Here is a 22,145-nt window from a genome sequence, read left to right on the forward strand (position 1 = left end):
GGAAGATGCCTCTCCCTCAGCACCAACACATCCCCACAGTCACCAGTCACACTCTCACTGCTTTGTGTGCACTGCTGGATTCTGGGAAATGGCTCCTGAGCATTTTTGAAAATAGGTCTTTGGAATATATCTCACCAACTTCTAATTCTCGTTTCTCCCTCTTTTGAATAGCTGGACTGAAACAACCCATCCAAAGACTAGGGCTGAGCAAAGCAGAACCAGCAACCACTGGCTCCAAACAATGTTTTTATTTAAGGGCAAGAATAAAAACATCACACTCACGCACAAATGAGGCTAAATTTAGCTGTGACTCCTCTGCACATCGTCACTGGACTGCCTGTGCCTCGGGGTGGTACCTGATCCCCACGAAGCCCTTTGATACAGGCACATCGATTGTGCTGGTCCCCTGCACAGCCAGCACATCTGCCCCAGGCTGCTCCTCCTCCTCCTGCCCCCAAATCAGCCCTGTGTGCAGCACAGGATGCAGCCTGGAGCTGTCAGACGTGTGTCAAACCCTGCCCTGCCTTGGGGCTTGGATTCAGGCCTCTGCTTCCATGCTGGTCACCTCTCCATCCCTGTCTGCTGATGGCAGCTGTGTGCTCTGTCCACCACAGGATGGGTCCTTGTGGCACTGGGTGCCACTGTGGGAGGGGTGGCCAAGGGAGGCAGAGCTCCCTGCAGCAGGGTTAGGGATCCCAGATCAACCTCTGCCAGGTAGAGATGGCACCATCACAACAGGAACTTTGGGAAGGGGGAACAGGATCATCCTGGAGCGTTTTTGTTGGAGTTTTATCGTCTCTGCCTTTTTCATGAAGTCTTTCCAGAGACAGGGAAAATGAAAGGTCCTAGGGCTTCCAATCCTGCCACCTCCCTCTTGCCATCAATGCATCTATGGGTTCAGCAGTTCTGCCCCTCTCTGTCTCTCTACTTGGAGGTGTGACTGCTGAGGAAAAGATAAATCCCAAGCATGAAAAATATCTTATTCCCATAGAAACCCCTGGCAGCTGAAGGAGGAGGAGGGGGTTTGAATGTGTGCAATGCCAGGAAGATCAGAACCAACACTATCTCATCCCTGACCAGTTCAGAGAAAACCCCTTGGCTGCTGGACCCACAGAAGAGGGGGAAAAGCAGCGCTGAAGGCAGGGAAGATCTGATCCCATTAAGTGCTAGCTGAGGTGCTGGCTCCTAGTTGAGGGATTTAAGAGTCCCTGAGCTCCCTGACATCATGGGCTTTTCCTCTCTTTGAGGTGAACAGGGAATAGGAAAATGCAGCCTGGATGCAGAGCTCTTGGTGACTCAGCGGGAGAGGTTGAAATCAGCAGAAATCTGGTTGCCATCCAAAAAGCCTGGGACAAGCTGTTAAAATGGATGTACCAGGGATGAATGTCAGTATGAGCAGACATTTCTCCAGCCCCTCAGCAGCTGTTTGTAGGATGAGCTGCCTGTGGCTGCTCTCAAGGCACCCCATGGCCCAGCAGGCAGAGGTGCCCTGGAGCAGAGGGGTCTGTTGGCCACTGTGGCTGGCTGAGGGGTGAGAAGATTCAGCTCTGGGATACCTGATTCAACCCAGGTGCTGAGGAACCAAGCCCACTGAGAGGAGGTGATGGGGTCCTCAGGAGCTCCCCACAGGGATGTTTTGATAAGGGCAGTTTTGGATGGTATGTCCTGTGCAGTTGCCTCAGGCAGCAGGGGAGTGGAGGCTGCTACATCCCTAGATGTGGGGAAGAAATCAGTTAAAGTGATGCCAAAGTAGTATAGAGGAAGGAACAGTGGCAGGATGGAGACAAGCAGGATGTCCTCAGTGTCCCAGTCATCCCAGTTCAGAAGAATTCAAATGATTCAAGTGATTCATAACCTCATGCTCTGCCCGGACTCCAGCATCAGTGTGCGTGGGACCCCCGTCACAGGCTCCTCTCCTGGGTGATCCTTCCCGATTGTCACCATCTGCACTCCCTGGCAGCCCCAGACCATCATGGCCCTGCTGTGGGGACCCTCACTGCACATTCTTATCCTGCAACCTCCTGGCAACCTTGATCAGGACCATCCTATGCCCAGGGGAACCTGCACTCCCATGCCCCAGAGGACCCTCAGATCCTTGTCATCCGTGTTTGTGTTCCTGGATGTCCCCAAGCCCTTTGTCCTTCATGGCCCCACTCTCCAGGACTCCCTACATCCCTTGGTCACCACTGGCTGTGTTCAGGTATCACTGTTGTGCACAGGTCCCCTCTTGTCCCAGGTCCTCCCTGAACACCTCGATTATCACTTTTCCCTGCTCTCAGGGAGCCCCAGACCCTTTGTGCATGGTCCATACCTGGGGCTCCCGAGGGCTCCCGCTGTCCCCTGCTTTTAGGACTCCACAGGACCTGTTGGACCTCTGGCCATCACGGTCCCACTCTGGGCCCCACCTGCTTCCATGCAGGGTGATGTGTGCCCGGCAGCCTCCATCCCCCGTGCAGCCCCGCATCCCCCCGCGCTGCACGCTCCGTGTGACCCCCCAGTCTCCATCTCCCGTTCGCTGCCGCCTCCCCCAGCCCCGCTGTTCCCCTGGTGCCCCATTCCCCATCCCGGCCCCGTCCCTCCCCTCCGGCCCCGGCGAGGGGAGGAGGATCCGGCCGGCGGGGCCGTGCCCAGCCCAGCCCCTGCGCCGCCCCGCGCACCTCGCACCGGCACCGGCACCGGCACCGGCTCCGGCTCCGGCTCCGGCTCCGGCTCCGGCTCCGCTCGCCCCCCGCCGGGGCCGCCTCCCCTCGCAGCCCGCCCCGCCCGCCGCTCCCGCCGCCCCGGCATGAAGGTGCTCCGGCACAAGATCGAGCTCCTGACAGGTACGGCCCGGCCGCCCGAGCCGGAACGGGGGGTGTGAGACCAGCAGGGGCCGTGGGGTGATGGGGCCGGCGGTGGCCAGAGCCTTCAGCCCCTGCCTCGGAGATGGAGCTGCCCCCGCCGCTCCGCCGCTTGCTCCCGCAGGTGTGGGCTGCCGGCCGGTCCTTCTCGGGCTCCGGGAGGTGATGCCTTGCTGCGGCGGGAAAAGCCCAGCCCGGGGATGCTGGGGGAAGGGGAACCGAGTCGGCAGCCCCCTGGCAAAGGGGGCCGCCCAGCAGACAGCCAGAGGAGATGGGGGTGCCCGGGGATTGCCGGAGCATCCCTGCGGTGCCTCCCTGCTCCTCAGCCAGCCTCCCCTGGGAGTCTCCCCGCTGCCCCGACGAATGCGCTGGGCTGCGAAGGAGGCTGCTCTTAGCAACAGCCGCTGCGAGACAGCCTGAGCCCCTCCGAGCCCCTGCTGCCACCGCCACCCCGGACCCTGCTGCCACCGCCACCCCCTGAGCCCCTGCTGCCACCGCCACCCCCAGAGCCCCTACTGTCACCGCCACCCCGGACCCTGCTGCCACCGCCACCCCCAGAGCCCCTGCTGTCACCGCCACCCCGGACCCTGCTCAGCCCGTCGGGGGCTCCGTGTCCCCGGCCCGGCGCTGTGGCTGCCTGCTCCTGCACCCCTCAACTGGACCACACTGTCAGGCTGGTTTGTGGGGGCTGCTGGGGGAGACCGGTGTCCCTCTCGGGTTCAGAGGAAGCTGTGGGTGTTCCTCCTGCACTGGTGGAACAGGATGTGGCCCAGGCTGTGTCACTCTGGGGTTTTCCTTCACCCCATCGTGCCCCCCATCGGTCCTGCTCGGGGGCAATGCTGTGGGCACACAGCCGTGGCTCAGACTGAGCTGCAAGTTCCCTTCCTTCCTCTTTGAGCTTCGCTGAAGGCTGCCTTGGCTTCAGTGCCTGGCAGGGGCCAGCCCTCACTTCTCCCGATTTGTCTGTTTGCTGCACACTGCTCATCAGCCCGAGGTATCTGTGCCAACATCCTGTGGGCAGCACCTCCGTGCCAGGGCAGCACGCAGGTCCCCAGCGAGGGCACTCCTGTGAGAGCGAGGCACTGTCTGAGGGAAACCTGCCCTGTGCCCAAACATGCTGCCAAGTGTGAAATGGAGCTCACAGCCTTGTTGTGATCGTGATTAGTAATAATAATAATAATAATAATAATAATAATAATAATAATAATAATAATGCTACAAGCTGGTTCTCCTGCAGTTAGCCAGCAGTGAGCTGCAGATCCCTGGGGAAGGTGAGCCAATGTGGCTGTTCCTGTCCCCATCTATACACACAGTGCCAGGGCTCTGGTGGGGCACAGCATTAGTCCCAGGCAGAGCACTTATGTCCTGCTGGGTTTGGAACTGATTGGGAATTAGGGAAGAGACATGTCCTGGCTGTGCCTAGGAAACTGTGGCACCACACTCAGTGGGAGCAGAGATGGGTATGTTTGGTGTGGTACCCTGGGGATGGATGCTTTTTGGGGAGCATTGGGGTGAGCTGCAAGGAAAAGGGCTTGTTGCTGGGCACATTACCCTGGCATAAGATGGGAGCCAAGTTGTTTAGGCTATGAGACCTGGAGCTGTGGCTTCCTCACCAGCCCTCCAGAGCAACAGTGGCCCAGTGGGGCAGGGTGAGACTGCCCACAGCCCCACAGCCACGCTGCCAGGGACGAGGGTTCCTGTGGGGTGGCATGGGAAGCAGAGCACCCAGGGAAGGTGGCAGCATGGCTGTGACCCTGCTTACTGATCCCTGACTTACTGATCCCTCCTCTGCTCCCTCACTCAGCACCACTTTAGGAGATTGTCCACCCCATGCTGGGGATGCTGGCTGGTGCAGGGCTCTGCCACATCCCCCTGAGCCAGCATTCCCCCCCACCACGCAAACAAGGTCACGGGGCCTTTCCTCATGGCTCAGCCACCCTCCCTCCCACATTAGCTGCAGGCTGTAATTATTAAAGGCATTCACCATACACTGAGTGCTGTTCCCAGCCACCCTGGGGCCGTGGCCACACGGTGGGTTGGTGTGCTCAGCGTGGGACGCTCCTGCTCTCTTCCAGACCCAGCTGTTGGTGAGGCTGATTTTTCTCCTGTTTTCTCCCCAGGGTTGTGGGGTGGCTCGGGTGGTGGCTCTGCTGGCTGTGCTGGCAGGCTGCAGCCCAGGGCTGTCCCTGTGCACACAGCCATGTCCCCAGCAGCAGCAGCCCAGCCTGGAGCAGCGTGGCCCTCACTTGTGCCTCTCCGTGGGGCTGATGGCACCTCTCAACATCCCCCAGCCTGGTGGGACCCTCTGGGCAGGGGGTGGCACGGAGACTCCTGGTGCTGGGTGCCCTGGGAATCTCAAGAGGCTTCGCAGTGGTGTTTCTCCCTCCAAACAGTTCTGGATTGTTGGATGGCTCCCAAGGAGCAAGGCAAAGTGCTGTGTCTGCAGAAAGCAGGCAGGTGGCACAGCCTGCTTGAGTTTTGAATGGAAAACCTGGTCAGAGGAGCAAAACCCAACTCTGGAGAGGAGTTTACGACCAGCACCTGTATTCCTGGTGGCCTTGTAATATTCGTGGCATTTCTTGGCCTTTCCACATCGTCAGCCTGGACTGATCTAGGTTTGGAGGTGGATGGAGTGTGAAGCAGGCTCAGCCGAGGCTGTGTGGGTGGAGCGGGTCCGTGTCTGCTGCGGTGCTCCTACAGCCCAAACCATCCCATGTCCAGGGAGATTGCACAGGGGGGAGACAGCTGAGGGGACATGGGATCAGTACTGGCCCATCTGGAGAAGCAACAACTTGTCTGAAGGCTTGGTCTTGTGGAAAGGGTGAAAAGAGAGGCTGCAAAGGCAATGCCTGAGCTCTGGATCCTGCTTGTGTGCAGATAATCCCCTGGCACTGGGATTGCCAGTCACCCATCCCATTTAAACACAGGAGAGCCTGGACTGTTCCCTGTGTCCCTATGTCTTTCACCTTCTGTGTGCAGCCAGCTGCTGATCTCCTTGCTCTCTTTTGCTCTCTGAGCTGGGCTTGTGCCTGGGGGTGTTTTTGGAGATGCCAGTGCTAGTTGGGGTAGCAGCACCCGGTCTCACGCTGCTGCTGAGTGGCAGCTCCATGGAGAAGTGTGTCCCTCCAAGTTGTGGAGCTGAGGTACTGACTGGCCAGCACCTGATTCACAGACAAGAAGACTTTGCTGTACAAACTTCAGTCTGTCTCTCTGTTCTCTTTCTGCTTGGAACATCCCTCTGCTTCCCAGCATGGCTGAGAAACATTATCCCTCATTCTGCCTGTGCAGGGAGATCTCCCTCTGTCCCATCCATACCTATCTGCAGCTTAAAACTGGCCAAATATTTGGATTTTCTATCTTTGACTGATGCTGAAAGCTGGGATGGGAATTTGGATGTTCTTGCTCTGGTGCTTACTGAGGTGACCAGCACTGACAGATGAGGTTGGTCCCTCAGTTTGCCCTGGAGATAGGTTTGTCCTTAACTGGGAGAACTGGACCAGGGTAGGAGCTGGGAGCTGATCCAGGCACTGTCTGCTCTGTGCCTGCTGCCAGCTCCCAGCAGAGGGGCTCACTGCAGCCCCTGGACAAGCTGAAGCACCAAGTCCCCATAGCAGATGCGGGGAGTGAAGCTGATTTGGGTCCCATCCCTACGGGAGGGAGACCCATGGGGATCTGGAGGGCTGGGACAAAGAGGACCGAGGCAGGACCTGCCCTGACATCTCCCTTGCTCTGGGCAGGGCTGCTGCTGCAGGAGATGACCATGGCAGGGCTGCACGAGCTGCGCTTCACCGAGGAGAAGCCGCTGCTGCGGGGACAGGACGCTGAGCTGGTGAGTTTGGTGACCACGCTGGCTCTGGCTCCTGCAGGTGGGGCACCAGGACACAGGGGCTTGGGAGGGGCTGTGTGCTGCTTCTGGGCATGTGTGTGGTACCCTGTGCTGGTTTTGGGTGCACATTTGTGCTCCTCAGTGTGTGCGTGCTGGTGGTGATGAGCCCGCGTGGCTGAGCACAGGTCCGGGTTTGGTGGGATGATGGATGTGTGTGCAGAGGTTGCACATCATGCTAACACACACCTGTGTGTGCAGGTAACACACACACCTGTGTGAGCTGTTGTGGAGGGGTGTGTGTGGGCTCTGTGTCCCCTGCAGCCCTGGGGAGTGGGTGCCTGTGGTGTCAGGGGATTTGTGAGCTGGGTGGGAGGGTGCCAAGTGAGGGTGTCCCTGTCCCTAATGGCTCCTTCTCATCCCAGGAGAACTCGGATGTCTTCCTCTCCATTGTGGACACAGACTGGAAGGTAGGAGCGGCCATGGGAGGTGCTGCCCACCCCCGGGTTTCACATGGAACAGCAGCCTGTGCCTGGGGAAGGCTGGGGGGCACTGAGCAGACTCAGGGGTGTTGCTGTCCCTTTTTTTGTGGGGATGCAGTGCCTGGTCAGTGTCTGTGCACGGGGTTGCACATCCATCATGGTCCCTGTCAGGAGGGGATGGGAGATGCTGCCTGGCATCTCTGTGCTGGCTCTCGGATGTGGCTGGTGGGCACTTGGCCATGGGCTGGGGACAAAACCTTTAAAACAGGCAATTTCTTCTCAGGAAGGCCGAGCTGCTTTTCCAGCCCCTCTAACATTGCCATGGCAATGGTTTCCCAGGCAATGCCAGCTCCCTGCTTACATAAGGATGTTTGAAAGCCTCTTTCTCTTTTGGAGGGCTGGGGCATTGCCCCCTATACCACCCACCACTCTTGGAGAACAGGGGCCCTCTGCCCCTCCATTTCTGCTCTCCGGAGGAGCCCCAGGACACAGCTCTGGGACTCATGGGAGCTCAGCTCATGCCTGGCTCCCACGTTGGTCTGCACCACTCTCACACCTCTGCCCAGGCTCATCCTGCCCCAGGCTCCCTCTGTGGGCACCAGGGTGGGGAGGGAGGGTAGTGGGGCTGCCAGCTTGCTACCTGTTCCTTTCCCAAAGTGTTCCCCTGCCAGGGGACACCAGTGATTGACTTCAGGCTCTGTGCTGCCACTTTGCAGCAGTGGGACCATGGGGAGGGTGGGCTGGGGTGGTGATGGCTGAGCCCTTGCAGGTACAGCACTGAAACAACAGCACCTGTAAGGACAAAATAAATGTGGATTTCATTCATCCTGGGATAAGGGCAGGGGAGCACAGGTCCCTGTTTTAGCAAGGTCCAGATTTTGGGGCTGGCCCACTCAGGGTCTGTCACCCATGTGAGGTGGGAGGGTGCAACTGGTAAGGGAGCAAGGCCTTTGGCAGGGTGCTGGGTGGTGGCTGCTGTGGTTCACAGAGTGGCACATATCTGATGGCCCTCTCAAAATCCACAAAATAATTAAAGTGGTGCCCTCCCCAGCAGCTGCAAAGCTGGTGAGGTGCTGGGGCTGGAGCAGCAGGGTGTGCAGGGCTGGGCTGCTCCTTGCTCAAGGCTTCTGTTGGCCACTGGAGGAGGAACCAAACCTCCTGGTGTCACGAGAGTGAGAGAGAGGAGAGAAAGGGAGGCAAGGAAGGGAGGGAGGTGGCAGTGCCAGGCTGTCCAGAGCTCTCAGTGGCACCAGAGGCACCGGTATGGCTCTTGCTCAGCTGTGCTGGGGCAGGGCTTGGTTGGCACTCAGGGGATAGTAAAGAGCAATGACCCTCCCAGGACAATCGTGTATTTCAGGGGTTGGCTCATGGTGGCACTGAACTGTGTCCCTGCTGGTGCCCAAGTGCAGCAGTTCTGGACAGCAAATGCCACAGGGATGCACCTCCATGCCCTCGGGACCTAAAAAAGGAACTGGGCAATGGTCAAGGCAGCTTTTCCCAAGCCAGCCAGACCCCGTGCCCTCTTGGTCCCCCTCCAAGAGCCTCAGGGTAGGGATGGGCTGAGTTTCCTGAGCTTTGCCAGGGCAACCCCCTCCTTTTCTCACTCTGACATTTGCAAGTTGGTGCAGTGCAAAGGCTGGGGGCTGTCTGCCATTCTTTGGGGACATCTTACCCAATTTTCTAGGCTGACTTCCTTGCGATAATCCAATCCAGCCCCCAGTTTAACTCTTCACTGTCTGTCTGCTCCTCCCTCCAGCCAGTCATTGATGGGATGCTCAGGCCTGGCTGGGGCAGTGGGGGGGACTGGGGAGCCCCCACTTCTGCCACCAGCCAAAGTAAAGCCCTTGGGACATAAGCCAAGGGGCAGGAGAGCTGGGGGCAGGTGCCCTGGGACCCGGGTGCCCTGAATCCTGCAGGAGGTCTGGGCCATCTGCCAGGCAAATGGGCTAGTAGCCAAGCCAGTGGCAATCCCATTTGATGCCATTCAAGCAAAGTCAGCCTTGCTCAGCCCTCCCATCTCCCTGAAGCCCTTTTGCATTCCCCTTGGCTTTTCCACCCCTTCTGTCTTCTATTAACCACTTTCTTTTCTTGTCCCTCTGCATCTCTTGTTTTTTGGCTGAGGACTGTGGCTGTCATGGTCTTTGGCTCTACAGGCAGCAGGGCTAGGGAAAGCAAAACCAGCACCTGGAGTGCCAGGAACCACCTGGAAGCTGGGCTTCCCCATCACACACGGTCCTGCATTCACAGGGGTGTCTCTTTCCAGGCCTGGGTCTGAGCTCCCCACAGGACAAGGCAGTGCAGAGTAAAGCTTCTCTGGTGGAGGCAGTGTGAATGTCATCCTCTGCCTGTCTGTCCTTTCTCCCACATCCTTCTGGCTGTGCAGCCCTGATTTGTTTGTAGGACGTAGCTTTCAGTGGATTTCTGAAAAGCATTGAAGGGACTGTGGGATTCCTACCCCATCCACAATTGCCCAGTTTTGTGGCAGTCATGCCAGGCTGGGCAGGGGCAGGCAGGGGGAGGGCACCCACAGACTGCTGGAGGGTTTTGGGGCTGTGGTGGCAAGAGACCTCGTTGGAATCAGGGAAGAAATCATCTGCCTGCACTCATGTGCACATGGGAATACTCATGCATGTGTGTATGCTCACATATGTCAGTCCAGGGACAGGATCCACCCCTTGGAGCTGCTGGATTGTCCCTCCTCCTGCTTTATTTGCCTGCCCAGGTCAGGGCTAAACCCTGCACATCCCTGTGTGCCATCATCCCACAGCAGCTGGGATGAGTGTGCTGCTGGGTGAGGTGGCACAGGTGTCTGGGCAGTGTTTACATGTGCACATGTGTGTGCCCCTCTGTGCACACGTGTACAAGGTTCTGCAGGTGTGCAGCTTGCTGTTCATCCATGAGCACTAATGATGGCTGTGGCATCCATGGTGAGCACACGGGAGGAGGATGCAGCAGCTGTGCTCCTGGTGTGCACATGACCACAGCACACATGTACAGGAACACACACAGGGCCTGGCCTGGGGTGTATGCCACAAGCATTTTGTGGGATGCATGCGCTTCAGTGTGGCTATGGTATTAATTTCCCCATTTTTTCCAGCCACGGTTTTGCCAGCCCCTGTGTGTGTGTGTGTGTGTGTGTGTGTGTTGGTACGTGTTCCTGTGCATGTACACGCGTGGCCACGTGCACGTGGCAGAGCACATCAGCTGTGTCCTTCTGCTGTTTTTCGGGGTGTGCCCGTGTCCATCTGTGGCTGTGTGTGTGTGCTGCCTGGGCATGGCTGCAGGGCCTTGGCCTCGGCTCTGCAGGCTCAGCTGTGGCTTGGTACGTTCTGTAGGGCTGGAGCCAGCTGTGCTTCTGCAGCCAGGTGTGGTTCTGCAGCCAGGTGTGATGTGTGATTCTGCATCCAGGTGTGGTTCTGAGCCAGCTGTGCTTCTGCAGGCAAGTGTGGTTCTGCAGCCAGGTGTGGTTCTGCAGCCAGCTGTGGTTCTGCATCCAGGTGTGGTTCTGCAGCCAGATGTGGTTCTGCAGCTGGTGTGGTTCTGCATCCAGGTGTGGTTCTGCAGCCAGCTGTGGTTCTGCATCCAGGTGTGGTTCTGCATCCAGCTGTGGTTCTGCATCCAGCTGTGGTTCTGCATCCAGGTGTGGTTCTGCAGCCAGCTGTGGTTCTGCAGCCAGCTGTGGTTCTGCAGCCAGATGTGGTTCTGCAGGTGTGCACAGCGGGCACGGGCAGCGCTGCCCCATCCGCGCTGGGGGATGCGAGTCCAGACACCCCGCCTGCCTCCGTCTGCCCAGAGAGGGAAGATGGAGAAGGTACCGCGCGGTGCCAGGCGTTTTTTCTTCATAAACAAGGGTATTTGGGGCCAATTGGAGCATGAATAATTCCCGCGGCAGCCAATGGCTGAGTGCCGGCTCCATCGCGGCGCTCGCCCGCAATGGAGGCCAAACCTGCCGAGGGGGAAGGGCGAGGGAGGGCTCAGCGCAGGGCTGGGGCTCCGCTATAAATCCCGGCGAGGGGCTGAGCCAGCGCAGAGCTGCGCTTCGCCCCGCCGCTGCTTCTCCGTGCCCCACAGCGGCACCGCCAGCTCGGCCCAGCCTGCCCGAGCATCCTCGCCCGCCCGTTCCTCGCCATGCCGGAGTGCTGGGATGGGGTAGGTACCGCCGTGCCCGTGCTCGCTGCCCTCTCTCCCTCCCCAGGTGTTTTGCCCCAGCGTCTCTCCTGCTCAGCTCTGCACCCAGCAGGGCTCGGCGTGGCTCAGGCAGGCATTGGGGCAGGGAGAACCCGCTGCTGGGGAGCTTTTGCTGGTCCCAGCCCTGCTGCCGCATCCCTGATGTGCTGCAGGTTTTGGGGACGCATTGTCCTTGAGCGTGTCCTCCCCGAGCCCGGCAGAGATGCTGTGCCGAGGCTGAGGGTGGCAGCTGTGGCCCGTGCTGGGGCTGTGTGCTCACGCTGCCCCTTGCCCACCCCCTGAGCTGCAGAGGGACAGGGTCTCTGGCTGTTTTGAAGCAGCCCCTCAGTAGCTTTCTGGCCTCTGCGGTGATGGCAACACCCGATGGCAACAGGCTGGTGCAGAGGGGTGAGTGAGGTGGGGGCACTGCAGCGGTGAGCAGGTAGCCTGGACATAGATGGGCTCTGTCAGACACCTATGGGTGCTGAGACCCCCATGCCCCTCCTTGCTGGGGCTCTGGGTTGTCTGTGCCCCTCTCTCCTTGCTGCCTGCATCTCCTGCATCCCCAGCCTCTTCCCCAGCGAGCATCCCTGCGGCAAAGGGCAGGGCTGTGGTACCCAGCGGTGCTGCAGAGGCTGCACCACGGGCAGGATGTGCCTGCCTTGGTGGGGGGCAGGAAGAAGCAGTGCTGAGGATGGATCTGCTGCCTTGGGCAGGTGATTTTGGGGTAGGATTGAAAGCTGAGCTGTTGAGGCTGTGATGGGCATCACGGGGATGGTGATGGCAAGGAGGTAATCCTGTACCCAGGACCAGACCACATGGATGCCTCCTGCTCTGTGACCTTGGGCCAGGCCCTTCCTCTGCCTCAGTGTCCCAATCTGTTGTTGCAGAGGGATGTCATTGCTCGTGGACTTCTGCCTGGTGCAGTTGCAGGGGGTGGAGGGACAGCTGTGGATAAGGACTAGTGTCAGGGTGCCCTTGGGAGCCAATGGATGTCTCCACAGAGCCCTGGACCTGCTTTTGGCCACTGTGTTCCCCCAGGGACAGCAGGTCTCAGTGAGGGGAGGCACTGCAGTGAGGAGACCCTGTCCCCAGGCGGTTCCTCCCAGCCAGGCCCGTGTCCTTCAGAGTCCTTGGTGGCGTGGAACCCGCGTGAGCATCCACGTACCTGCTCCCTCCCACCAGCCCAGCCGTGGGGCTGCCAGTGCCAGCAGTGAGGATGTGATGCTTGGGCACCCTGCCATCATCCCCTGCCCTGCCCTGCTCAGCACATGATGCTCCTGCACCCAGCAGATCCCAGCCTCGAGGTCACTGCTGCTGGACTGGCTGGCAGGCACGGGCATCTGGAGGGGATCTCTGGTGCCTTGTCCTTGGGGAGCACCTGGGCTCAGTTTCCTGGGCTGGCTGGGAGAAAGGGCCAGGATGTGGAAGGAAAGGAGCCCTCCTAGACAGGGAAACTGAGGCACAGGGTAGTTTTTGTCTCTGTGTGGGGGCACTGCCATTTCAGACCAGGGATTTTAAAATTACTTTAGCTATAATTTTGGGATCAAGCTGCAGCATTTCCTGGAGTGCTGTCCAGGGTCTGACCTCTGCCTGTTTGTCCCAGATACATCAAATCTGCACCCAACTGGGCCATGCTGTGAACCCCTACCCAGTTGCCAAAATTTTCTGTCTCAAGCCCTTGAAGATCTCTTCTTCTGTCCTATGGTCCACCTGTCCCATCCTATTATCCTTCTCTCTCAAGCCCTCTTGGATCCATCCCTTGATACCATCCTGTGATCCCATCCCATGATACACGTGCCAATCCTACATCCCATCTGAAGTCCCTTCCCTTCCCTTCCCTTCCCTTCCCTTCCCTTCCCTTCCCTTCCCTTCCCTTCCCTTCCCTTCCCTTCCCTTCCCTTCCCTTCCCTTCCCTTCCCTTCCCTTCCCTTCCCTTCCCTTCCCTTCCCTTCCCTTCCCTTCCCTTCCCTTCCCTTCCCTTCCCTTCCCTTCCCTTCCCTTCCCTTCCCTTCCCTTCCCTTCCCTTCCCTTCCCTTCCCTTCACTTCCCTTCCCTTCCCTTCCCTTCCCTTCCCTTCCCTTCCCTTCCCTTCCCTTCCCTTCCCTTCCCTTTCCTTCCCTTCCCTCATTATTTGTCCTGCTTTCTACCCCCTCTGGGATGCCCAGTTTTTTTTCCTGGGACAGCTGCTCCTCTTTCCCTGTCTTCCCTCGGGACCCAGCCATTTGGGGAAGCAGCAGTGAAGGCTGTGATGACGGGGCAGGAGAGGATGAAAGGCTGTCTTAGGGCAGGTGGGCATCAGCCATCTCTCCTCTTCCCCAGGAACACGACATTGAGACCCCCTACGGGCTGCTGCACGTGGTCATCCGGGGCTCTCCCAAGGGGAACCGCCCGGCCATCCTGACCTACCACGATGTGGGCCTCAACCGTGAGTGCTGCTCCTGGGCTGGGCTGCAGGGCAGGCAGGGCTGAGCCCGAGGCTCCACGGGGTGCTAGGACATCGCCCCTGGCTCAGCTCCTTTGTGCCCACCCATGGCTGCATGGGGTCCCCCCAGGCATCTGAAAGCACCAGGGGAGTTTGGATGCTCTACTGGACACAAAGCCCAGGCCAGGCACTGCCAGGAGTGCTTGGCCACCCTGCTGCTGGCTGCCTGCCTGCCCACACCAGGCAGGGATGGACATGGGGGATGCTGGGCTGGTCCTCACTGCTGCCAGCACGTTGGTATTCAGAGCATGGACCCAGCTGGCAGCAGCGCTGGGGGACAAAAGAGACTGGAAATAGCAGGGAAGGAGGGACCCCGAGCTGGGGCTCTGATGTGGGGATGCTGCACTTTCTGTCAGCCTGCAGCCCTGGACCTGCACCCCAGGGCCTGTCCTGGGCTGTGCCCTCCAGCTGAGCCAGGATGCCCAATTCCCTGCGAGTGGGGAGAAGCATCTCCCGCTCTGCTGGCGGCTGAGGCTGAGTCACTGACATGCTACATGAGCTGTGTCACCATTGCAGCAGCTCTGGCTGTTCAGCTGCACGTCACGCTGGCTGCCGTGGGCCTTTCAGCCTGCCTCACCCCACGTTTTGGGAGGGATGTCCCAGCACTGATGCCTTGGGACAGGACCTCTCCAAGCCCCAGCAATGGTGGGGTCTTGTCCACGGCAGAACTGGGGGTGTTTATTTGACTCTTTCCAAGCAGGGGGATTTGCAGCTGTTCCTCAAATCCTGTGTTTGCTTGAGCCCTTTCTGGGGATTTTGGACAGGGCTAATACCCCAGGCTGCTAATCCTGCTGCCCACTGGGTGGTCTTGCAATCCTGGGCTCTGCACTCCTCAGTCCCATCTTTCTGAGGCTCCCCAATGAGGTCACCCCAAACTCCTCATTCTGCTGGCTGTGTCTGTCCCTCCCCATGCCTCCTGACACTTGTAGGCATGCAGTCCTTGTCAGCAGTAGCTGTGGTCTCTGCTGTGAGGACAAGGAGCCTGGAAGGGAGGGGATGGGTTGGTTTTCGTGGCATGTCACCTTGTGGCTGAAGGGCAGTGGAAGGGTGGTCAGCTTCTGTCTATGCTCCCCTGGCCCACCAGACCCCAGTGTCAGGGTGTTTGGTCTCTGATACCCACCTGCCCTTTGACAGATAAGCTTTGTTTCAACACCTTCTTCAACTATGAGGACATGCAGGAGATCACGAAGCACTTTGTGGTGTGCCACGTGGACGCGCCGGGACAGCAGGCAGGAGCCTCACAGTTCCCTCAGGGGTAGGTGCCAGCTGCAGGGGCTCACTGTGCCTGCTGGGATGTCCCCTCCCTGCCCCTGGGATTGTTGCTTCCTGGCAGTTGTGCCCTGCCTGTGGGTCTTTCAAACTGTGCCAAAGCCTGTGGCAGATGACTGGCCCAGGGTGGGCAGTAGGGTGGTTTGCAGGTAGATGGCATTTCCCTGCCCATTTCAAGCAGCCCAGCTGCCCTGTCCCAGGCAGTCTGCTCTGAACAGGTTCCATAACCACCATCCTCTGCCTCCCTGTGACACAGGTACCAGTATCCATCCATGGACCAGCTGGCTGCCATGTTACCCAGCGTGGTGCAGCATTTTGGGTGAGTCAGCCTCTCTTCCACCAATGCTGGCTGAGATCCTGGGAAGGGAGATGGACAGATGGATAAGGATTTGGGGCTTGGGGAGTTGTCCCTGTAAGCTGGCATCCTGCAAATCTTCTTGCTGTGAGTGGGGGGGTGTCCCAGGGAATGTTTTGGAGCCTGCTGTCCCCTCATATGGACCTCTCCATATTTCCAGGTTCAAGTACGTGATTGGGATCGGTGTTGGGGCAGGAGCCTACGTGCTGGCCAAGTTTGCGGTGAGCCTGGGGCTACAATGGGCTGTCCTCGAGTTGCTTGTACCTGCTGTCAGTCCAGGGCATGGGGAAGAGCAGGAGCTGATGCCTCCAGGCAGTCTCTGCTGCTGCAAAGGCTCCTGGAGGGTTTGGGGCCCCAGGACAGCAGTGCCAAGGTTATGGTGGCTGGGCAGTCTTGCCACAGGTGTCACATTGCTCCCAGGACAGGGTCACATCAGCTCCATGCAATGCCTGTGCAGTGGCTCTGATGGGGGGCTGCCCAGGGCACATCTCCCCTCCCCTCTGAGCTCTCCTCTCTTGCTCACTGCAGCTCATCTTCCCCGACCTGGTCGAAGGGCTGGTCCTTATGAACATCGACCCCAACGGCAAAGGCTGGATTGACTGGGCAGCTGCCAAGGTGGGCAGGGCAGGACCCCTCCTCCCAGTCCTGGCAGCTTCCTGGGGCAGGAGGCAGCCCTGGCAGTGCAGTAACTCCCTGTGCTCCCTCCACAGCTCTCTGGCCTCACCAGCACGCTGCCAGACATTGTCCTGTCCCACCTGTTCAGCCAGGTAAGGGCTGTGCAGCCTCCGGGCCCCTGCCACCAGCCCCTGGTCCAGCATCCCAGCTGGGTCACCTGGGCTGTGCCCTGCCAGTGCCACAGTGCCACTGGACCTGACCCATGTGCAGAGTTGGGGTCAGTCAAGCCCTGCCTGGTCTGAGGCTTAACCCTGATGAGTGTGTGACTCGTGCCCATGTCCTGGCTGGGTGTGCTGCCTGCAGCACCACTGTGTCCAGCTGCATTGCCCAGCATCCTCCTCCTCATCCGTGCTGGTTGGCAGGACTGGGGGAGCAGGGTGTGTGCCCAGCACCTGCCCTGATCTCCATCCCCTGCTGGCACAGGAAGAGCTGATGAACAACACGGAGCTGGTGCAGAGTTACCGGCAGCAGATCGGCAGTGTGGTGAACCAGTTCAACCTCCAGCTCTTCCTCAACATGTACAATGGGTGAGTGCTCCAGTGCTGGGCTATGTCCTGTCTGTGCTAGGGTGAGGGGCTGCAGTGCTGCTGGGTGGCTCTGAGGTCACTGTGGGAACCCAGACCCCTGCTGGGTGCTGTCATCACCCTCCAGTGCATGCAGGCAGCAGTGCAGAGTTGTCTGCCACTGCTGGCTGGGGATATGGGAGTGGTGGTACCTGAGCCAGAGCCTTGCCATGTCCCAGAGGCCACCACCATTCCCACATCTCCTCCTGCACTGGGTGCTGCTACAGGCCTGGGAAAGGGGGCACAGATGCTGTCCCATGCATGCAGGGGGTTGTGAGCCCTGCCACTCTGCTGGGTGCTGCATTCTGTGGCATGGGCTCTGCTTAGGCTGCGGCAGAGACGGCCATGGAATCCCCCACACACAAAGTGCCAGGACAGCGGGGCTGGATGTGGCTTCTTGGGGCTGGCAGTGGCTTGATCGTTGTGCTATGGCATCAGTGGTGGCACCTGCCCATGAGCTCACACTGGCTTTTGTCCCCCATCAGCCGCAGGGACCTGGACATCAACCGGCCTGGGACTGTGCCCAATGCCAAGACGCTGCGGTAAGAGTCACACCAGCAAGTCACAGAGGGGTCCTGGGGCAGTGGAATTCACTCAGACCAAACCCTGACCAGGCTCCTTTCCTCTCTCACTTCCAGCTGCCCCGTGATGCTGGTGGTCGGAGACAACGCTCCTGCTGAGGAGGGGGTGGTGAGTGATGGGCAGAGCCTGCAGGGTGGCAGGCGGGCGGTGCCCACGCACGGGCACGCACATGTTCACTGCCTGCTCAGACACACGGCACTGCTGGGGCTGGGAGCCTGCTCGTGTGCAGACCTGCCTGCTCCTGTGGGCACCTGTGCACGTGCAGCTGCGTGTGGTTGTCACATCTGGAGAACTTCCCCTTCTCCATATGCCCAGATGTGCTCATGCTGTGCGTGCTCGGATGTGTTGGCACACGGGCACGCTCCCTGCTCGGCCATGTGCACCCACACAGCTGCTGGCACACTTGTGATGACACACTTGTGTGCTTGTGCACACAGGTGTGACACAGAATGCCTCACCAGTCCCCTCACCTCCTGTTCCAGTCCTCACCCTTGCCCAGACTGACAGGAGGAAAGTCCCCTCTGTCCCATGGCAGGGGATGGTGGTCTTGCTCACCTGGTGCCCTGTCTGCTTCTGGCTCGGGTGGGATTTGCCATCTGGAATGCCATGGGCCAGTGGTGGTACATGTGGACAATTTCTGCTTGGCTCCTGGCTTCCTAGGGTGCTAATATCGTCTCTTCTGTCTGCAGGTGGAGTGTAACTCCAAGCTGGATCCTACCAACACCACATTCCTGAAGGTAGGCTGCTGGCAAGGGGCAGCAGGGAGGTCCCTGCTGCCTATGAAGTGCCCCATTGCCTTCTGCCCCAGAGCTGCAGGGTGCCCCCATCTCCCCATTCCAGGTCCATCATGGCCCTTGGAGCGGGGGCTGTATGGGGAAAGCAGGGTGATCCCAGCAGTGGCATCCTGCCAGCGGGTACTGGGGGATGGTGGGCAGTACAGGAACCCTCCCAAGCTAAGCAGGACCTTCTCTTTGCAGATGGCTGACTCTGGTGGGCTGCCCCAGGTCACACAGGTGAGCCCTCACAATTTCCCCAGTTACCTGGGCATACTGGGCCCTGGGACATGCACTGGTGCTGTTCTTGGCTAGCTGGGGCTGATGAGGGCATAGGGGTCTTACACTGGGGCTGCCAGAGGCTGCTTGGGGCTGAGAGGGGACTCAGTCTCAGTGCTAGCTCAGCTCAGCTCAGCTCAGCTCAGCTCAGCTCACCCTGCTCTCTCCCTACAGCCAGGCAAGCTGACCGAAGCCTTCAAGTACTTCCTGCAAGGCATGGGCTACAGTGAGTGCTGGGGCTGGGTGTGGGGTTGAAGTGTCCCCATGTGTCCCCTTGTGTGTGCTGGTGTGCTGACCTGCTGCAGGTCTGTCCTTGTGTCTGCAGGGTGAGGGGTGTACAGGCTCTGTGTGCAGACAGATGTGTGTACCAGGGCTCTGTGTGTACATATGTGTGTGTCAGGCTCCCTGTGTAGGTGTGTGTGTGTGGGCATTCATGAGCAGCGGCTGTGTGTGTGCAACAAAGACAAGCAGAGCCCACGTGCAGAGTTCTGTGCATGTGTGTGTGCACAGTTTATGACAATGTGTGTGTTGTGTGTGTGTTTATACCCGTGTGTGCATGCTTGCAAAAGTCCATGTGCACGTGTGTGTGTGTGTGTGTGTTTACAGGTCTGTTGCATATGTGTGTGTGTGTGTGTGTGCAGTCTGTGTGCACAGGACAGCTCCGTGTGCAGGCACACGTGGGCTGGGCAGGGGCTCCTGGGCCAGCAGAGTGGCCAACAGGGCTGACACTCTCTCTCTGCCCTCCCTGCCCTTCTCCTGCCCCTGCCAGTCACCCACCTGAAGGATCGCAGGCTGAGTGGAGGCACAGGTACTGCTCAGTGCCCGCTGCTGCATGGTGCCTGCCTGGCCTGAGCCCTCGAGCTGCCTGGGCACCTTTGGGAGCAGCCTGGGTGCAGGACTGGCCCTTCCCAGCTGGATGCCCACTGCCTCGCTCTGCTTTGCCTGAGATGGCACCCTGAGCCGGGGCTGGGGGCTGACAAATGGCATTCCCATCCAAAGAGAATTCCCCTTCCCTGCAGGCACAGTCTTGGCAGCGTGCCCACTGTGCCCTCCTCCGGGTGCACCAGGAGCTGTGCCCACTGGCCATCCTGGCTGGGGGAGGGTGTCACCTTCCCTGCACACCCTGGGAGCTCTGATCCCAGCTCACTCCTCTCCTGGAGCGTGGTCATCAGGGGTCCCCACTGCCTGATGCCCAGAGGTTGCATGCCCAGGAGTGAGCCTGGTGTTCAGCCTGCCCCAGAGCACCCCTGCCCTGCCGTCCCTTACCAGCCTGGAGCTGCTCATGTTGTCACAGCACCGCTTGCTGCAAGCTTGTGTCCAGGCTCAGTCGCATTGTGGGGCAGGGCTGGTGGCAGTGTTGGCTCAGGTCCCTCAGGTGTTGAGAGGATCTGAGCACCCCGGCCATGTCTCTGTGCCCGTGCAGTGCCATCTGCCAGCATGACCCGCCTGGCACGCTCCCGCACGGCCTCCCTCACCAGCGCCAGCTCCGTGGATGGCACCCGCCCTCGTGCCTGCACCCACTCGGAGAGCACCGAGGCCATGGGGCAGATCAACCACACCATGGAGGTATCGTGCTGAGGTCCACGCCCGCCGACGTCTCCTTCAGAGCCATCTCCCATCCGTCAGCATCCCGCCAGCACCCACCCGCCCCGTGGACATCTCCACCAGGGCCCTCGCTTCTTCGGGGTCAATTTGTCTTCTTTGCTGTTGGCCTCATCCCCTTGTCTGGTACAGGAGAAGGAGAGGGGCTTCGTCCAGCAGTCACACATGGTTCTGCATTGGTCCTCACCCTCCCTAGCAAGGGCTTGGCCCCGGCTTAGGAGGGTGGGTGGCAGGGGGACAGGGCCAGGATGGGGTAGCAGGGTCGGGGTGGTGAGATGGGGACAGGATGTTGGGATGGGACGGGATGATGGGATGGGACAGCACGTGGAGAGGACACAGGAGGTAGGTTGATCTTACAAGTTCAACTGATTGCTGACCAAAGGGAAGACAGGAAGAGGGAGCAGCGCTTACTGGGAGGTCACTGGTCTGTTCCTAGGGATACAGTTTTCATTTCTCCCTGATGGCCCTCTCTGGGGAGAGCTAGCACGGGATCCCCAGCACACCCAGGACTTGCTACCCCAGAGCTGGCTGCGCCTCATGAGAAATCACATCCCAAACTGTCCCTGCGCCCCAGTCATGTACCCTAAGGGCTGCCCTGGGGCAAGTGAAGAGGGGTCAGCCTTACTCCAGAAGCTATAAGGGCAGGAGGGTGGCATGAGTGTCCCCCTGCCTCTGCCCATGCGCTCACCGCTGGTGGCACTTCCTTCGTCCCTTGTTGCAAGAAGGACAATTACCGCCTGCCACCAAAAACGCACTGGGGAGGGGGGAATGGGCTGGCTTGGCCACTGCCACACTGACAGTTCCACTTCTTTGGCTGAGCCTGCCAGGATCCAGAGGCCACTGTTCTAGGGGATGTCACACAGCAACTCCCACCTCAAGTTTTGCCACAACCTGTGGATGTCATCACCGAGGAGCCGTTAGCAATAAGATGAGACACTCCCCCTACCATGCTGGGGAGCCCTCAGCACCCTCTGCCCTGCAGCGTGCCTCACTGCAAGGTGCTGGCAGTGTGGGGTGACCCATGGGATGTGGGGAGCACTCCATGGTCTGGCTTTGCCCACACAGCTGGCCAGACTCACCATGGCTCCCCAAGTCCACAGTCCCCACCTCCAGCATTTTGCTTGCACACTGCGTGGGGCGTCTCTCAAGGGCTTGGCTCCCCCCGGGCTGTGGGGCCCCATCTGGCCACCAACTCCAGGTGGCTCTTGCCTCTCGCACTTGGCATGGAGACCCTGTCATTGCATAACCCCACTGATGGCCACCCAGCCTCTGCTGCCAGAGCAGCAGTGCCCAGCCCTCCTGTGCCTGCTGTGAGGTAAGGATGGCCCTGGCTCCGGATGGGTGCTCAGGTCTCTGTAGGTGGTCCATGGGGGACCTGAGCAGGGACCCCAGCAGGTGCCACCCCCTGGGCGAGCAGAACCAGCCCGCAGGAAGCAGGTCCCACCCAGCCCCACAAAAGCATTCTCAGACCCCATCCCTGCTCCCCAGTGAAGGGCACAGAGGTCCTGGGGCTCCCAGCGGGTGTATGAGGGCTCTTGGCCGTGAGACCCATGCCCCACCCAAACCCTGTCATAGTAAAAGGCCACCGCAAAACACCAGTGTCCCCCTTTGTCCCCCACTTTGTTCTGCTGTGTGCTTCCTTCTTGGTGTGACTCTGAAAGCTACGTAGCTCCTTTTTACGGTAGATACCGCTGCGATCTCTTCTTTTCTCAGCGTGTCCTTCCAGATGATATATATATATAAATACCTATATATAATATATATATAAGGGTTTGCCCAATCCCTGACCTTTTTGGGTTCACTCCTCCTTGCATTCTTGTCCAAGCAGTGCCGTGTGGTTTCCCTGGAGGTGGTGTGGCCGTGCTCGCCTTCAGTTCCTCACCTTGGTTTTGTTGGTTGGTTGGTTTGGTTTTCCCTGGTGGTTTGTTCTTTTGATTTTTGTTGGTTTTCCTTTTTTTTCCCCAGTCACAGCGGAATTTAACACATTTTCCTGTCTGAGTGCAGCCTGGTTTTGTCACAGCGGCATCGAGGCCGCAGCACTCATGAGACAGCAATATGTAAACCGGATTTAACTAACCTGTTGCTGTAGAGAGGAGTTACTGTGTTGGAAATAAACCAACTAACTAATAAAGATGTTAAGAACCTGCTGTGCTCTTTATAACATGCTACAGGGAAATGGGTCTGAGCCCACCTAGGGCCTGCCTGGAGTACAAGGGGGACACACTTTGGCCACCAACCCTGCTAGGGATG

At 59.2% G+C, this 22,145-nt stretch overlaps 1 protein-coding gene across 4 annotated transcripts; it reads left to right on the top strand.

The window, feature by feature from the left end:
* The first annotated feature begins 2,729 nt into the window (after positions 1–2,729).
* Positions 2,730–22,042, top strand: NDRG4 (NDRG family member 4). 4 transcript variants are annotated; one of them, XM_033069390.2, is made up of 17 exons: positions 2,730–2,822; positions 6,578–6,669; positions 7,089–7,133; positions 13,635–13,740; positions 14,932–15,052; positions 15,323–15,385; positions 15,582–15,642; positions 15,950–16,036; positions 16,132–16,188; positions 16,520–16,623; positions 17,145–17,201; positions 17,298–17,349; positions 17,931–17,978; positions 18,219–18,254; positions 18,468–18,519; positions 19,063–19,101; positions 19,717–22,042. In XM_033069390.2, exons 1-17 carry the CDS (start codon positions 2,786–2,788, stop codon positions 19,869–19,871), a joined length of 1,212 nt encoding a protein of 403 aa, XP_032925281.1. In that variant the 5' UTR covers positions 2,730–2,785; the 3' UTR covers positions 19,872–22,042. The 4 variants fall into 4 exon arrangements, with proteins under 4 accessions (XP_032925281.1, XP_032925277.1, XP_032925279.1 ...); XM_033069386.1 differs by lacking the exon at positions 19,063–19,101; XM_033069388.1 differs by lacking the exons at positions 2,730–2,822; positions 6,578–6,669; positions 7,089–7,133 and adding an exon at positions 11,119–11,294.
* Positions 22,043–22,145: the final 103 nt, after the last annotated feature.

The sequence above is a fragment of the Catharus ustulatus genome, chromosome 11 (genome assembly GCF_009819885.2).
Source record: "Catharus ustulatus isolate bCatUst1 chromosome 11, bCatUst1.pri.v2, whole genome shotgun sequence".
NCBI lineage: Eukaryota > Metazoa > Chordata > Aves > Passeriformes > Turdidae > Catharus > Catharus ustulatus.

What these genes read in the sequence shown, in the direction of transcription:
- NDRG4 (XM_033069390.2), top strand. Translation starts at nt 2,786, where the DNA reads ATGAAGGTGCTCCGGCACAAGATCGAGCTCCTGACAG. An exon ending in GCCTCACAGTTCCCTCAGGG is followed by an intron (nt 15,053 to 15,322) that starts GTAGGTGCCAGC and finishes CCTGTGACACAG; the next exon opens with GTACCAGTATCCATCCATGG. An exon ending in CTCCTGCTGAGGAGGGGGTG is followed by an intron (nt 17,350 to 17,930) that starts GTGAGTGATGGG and finishes TTCTGTCTGCAG; the next exon opens with GTGGAGTGTAACTCCAAGCT.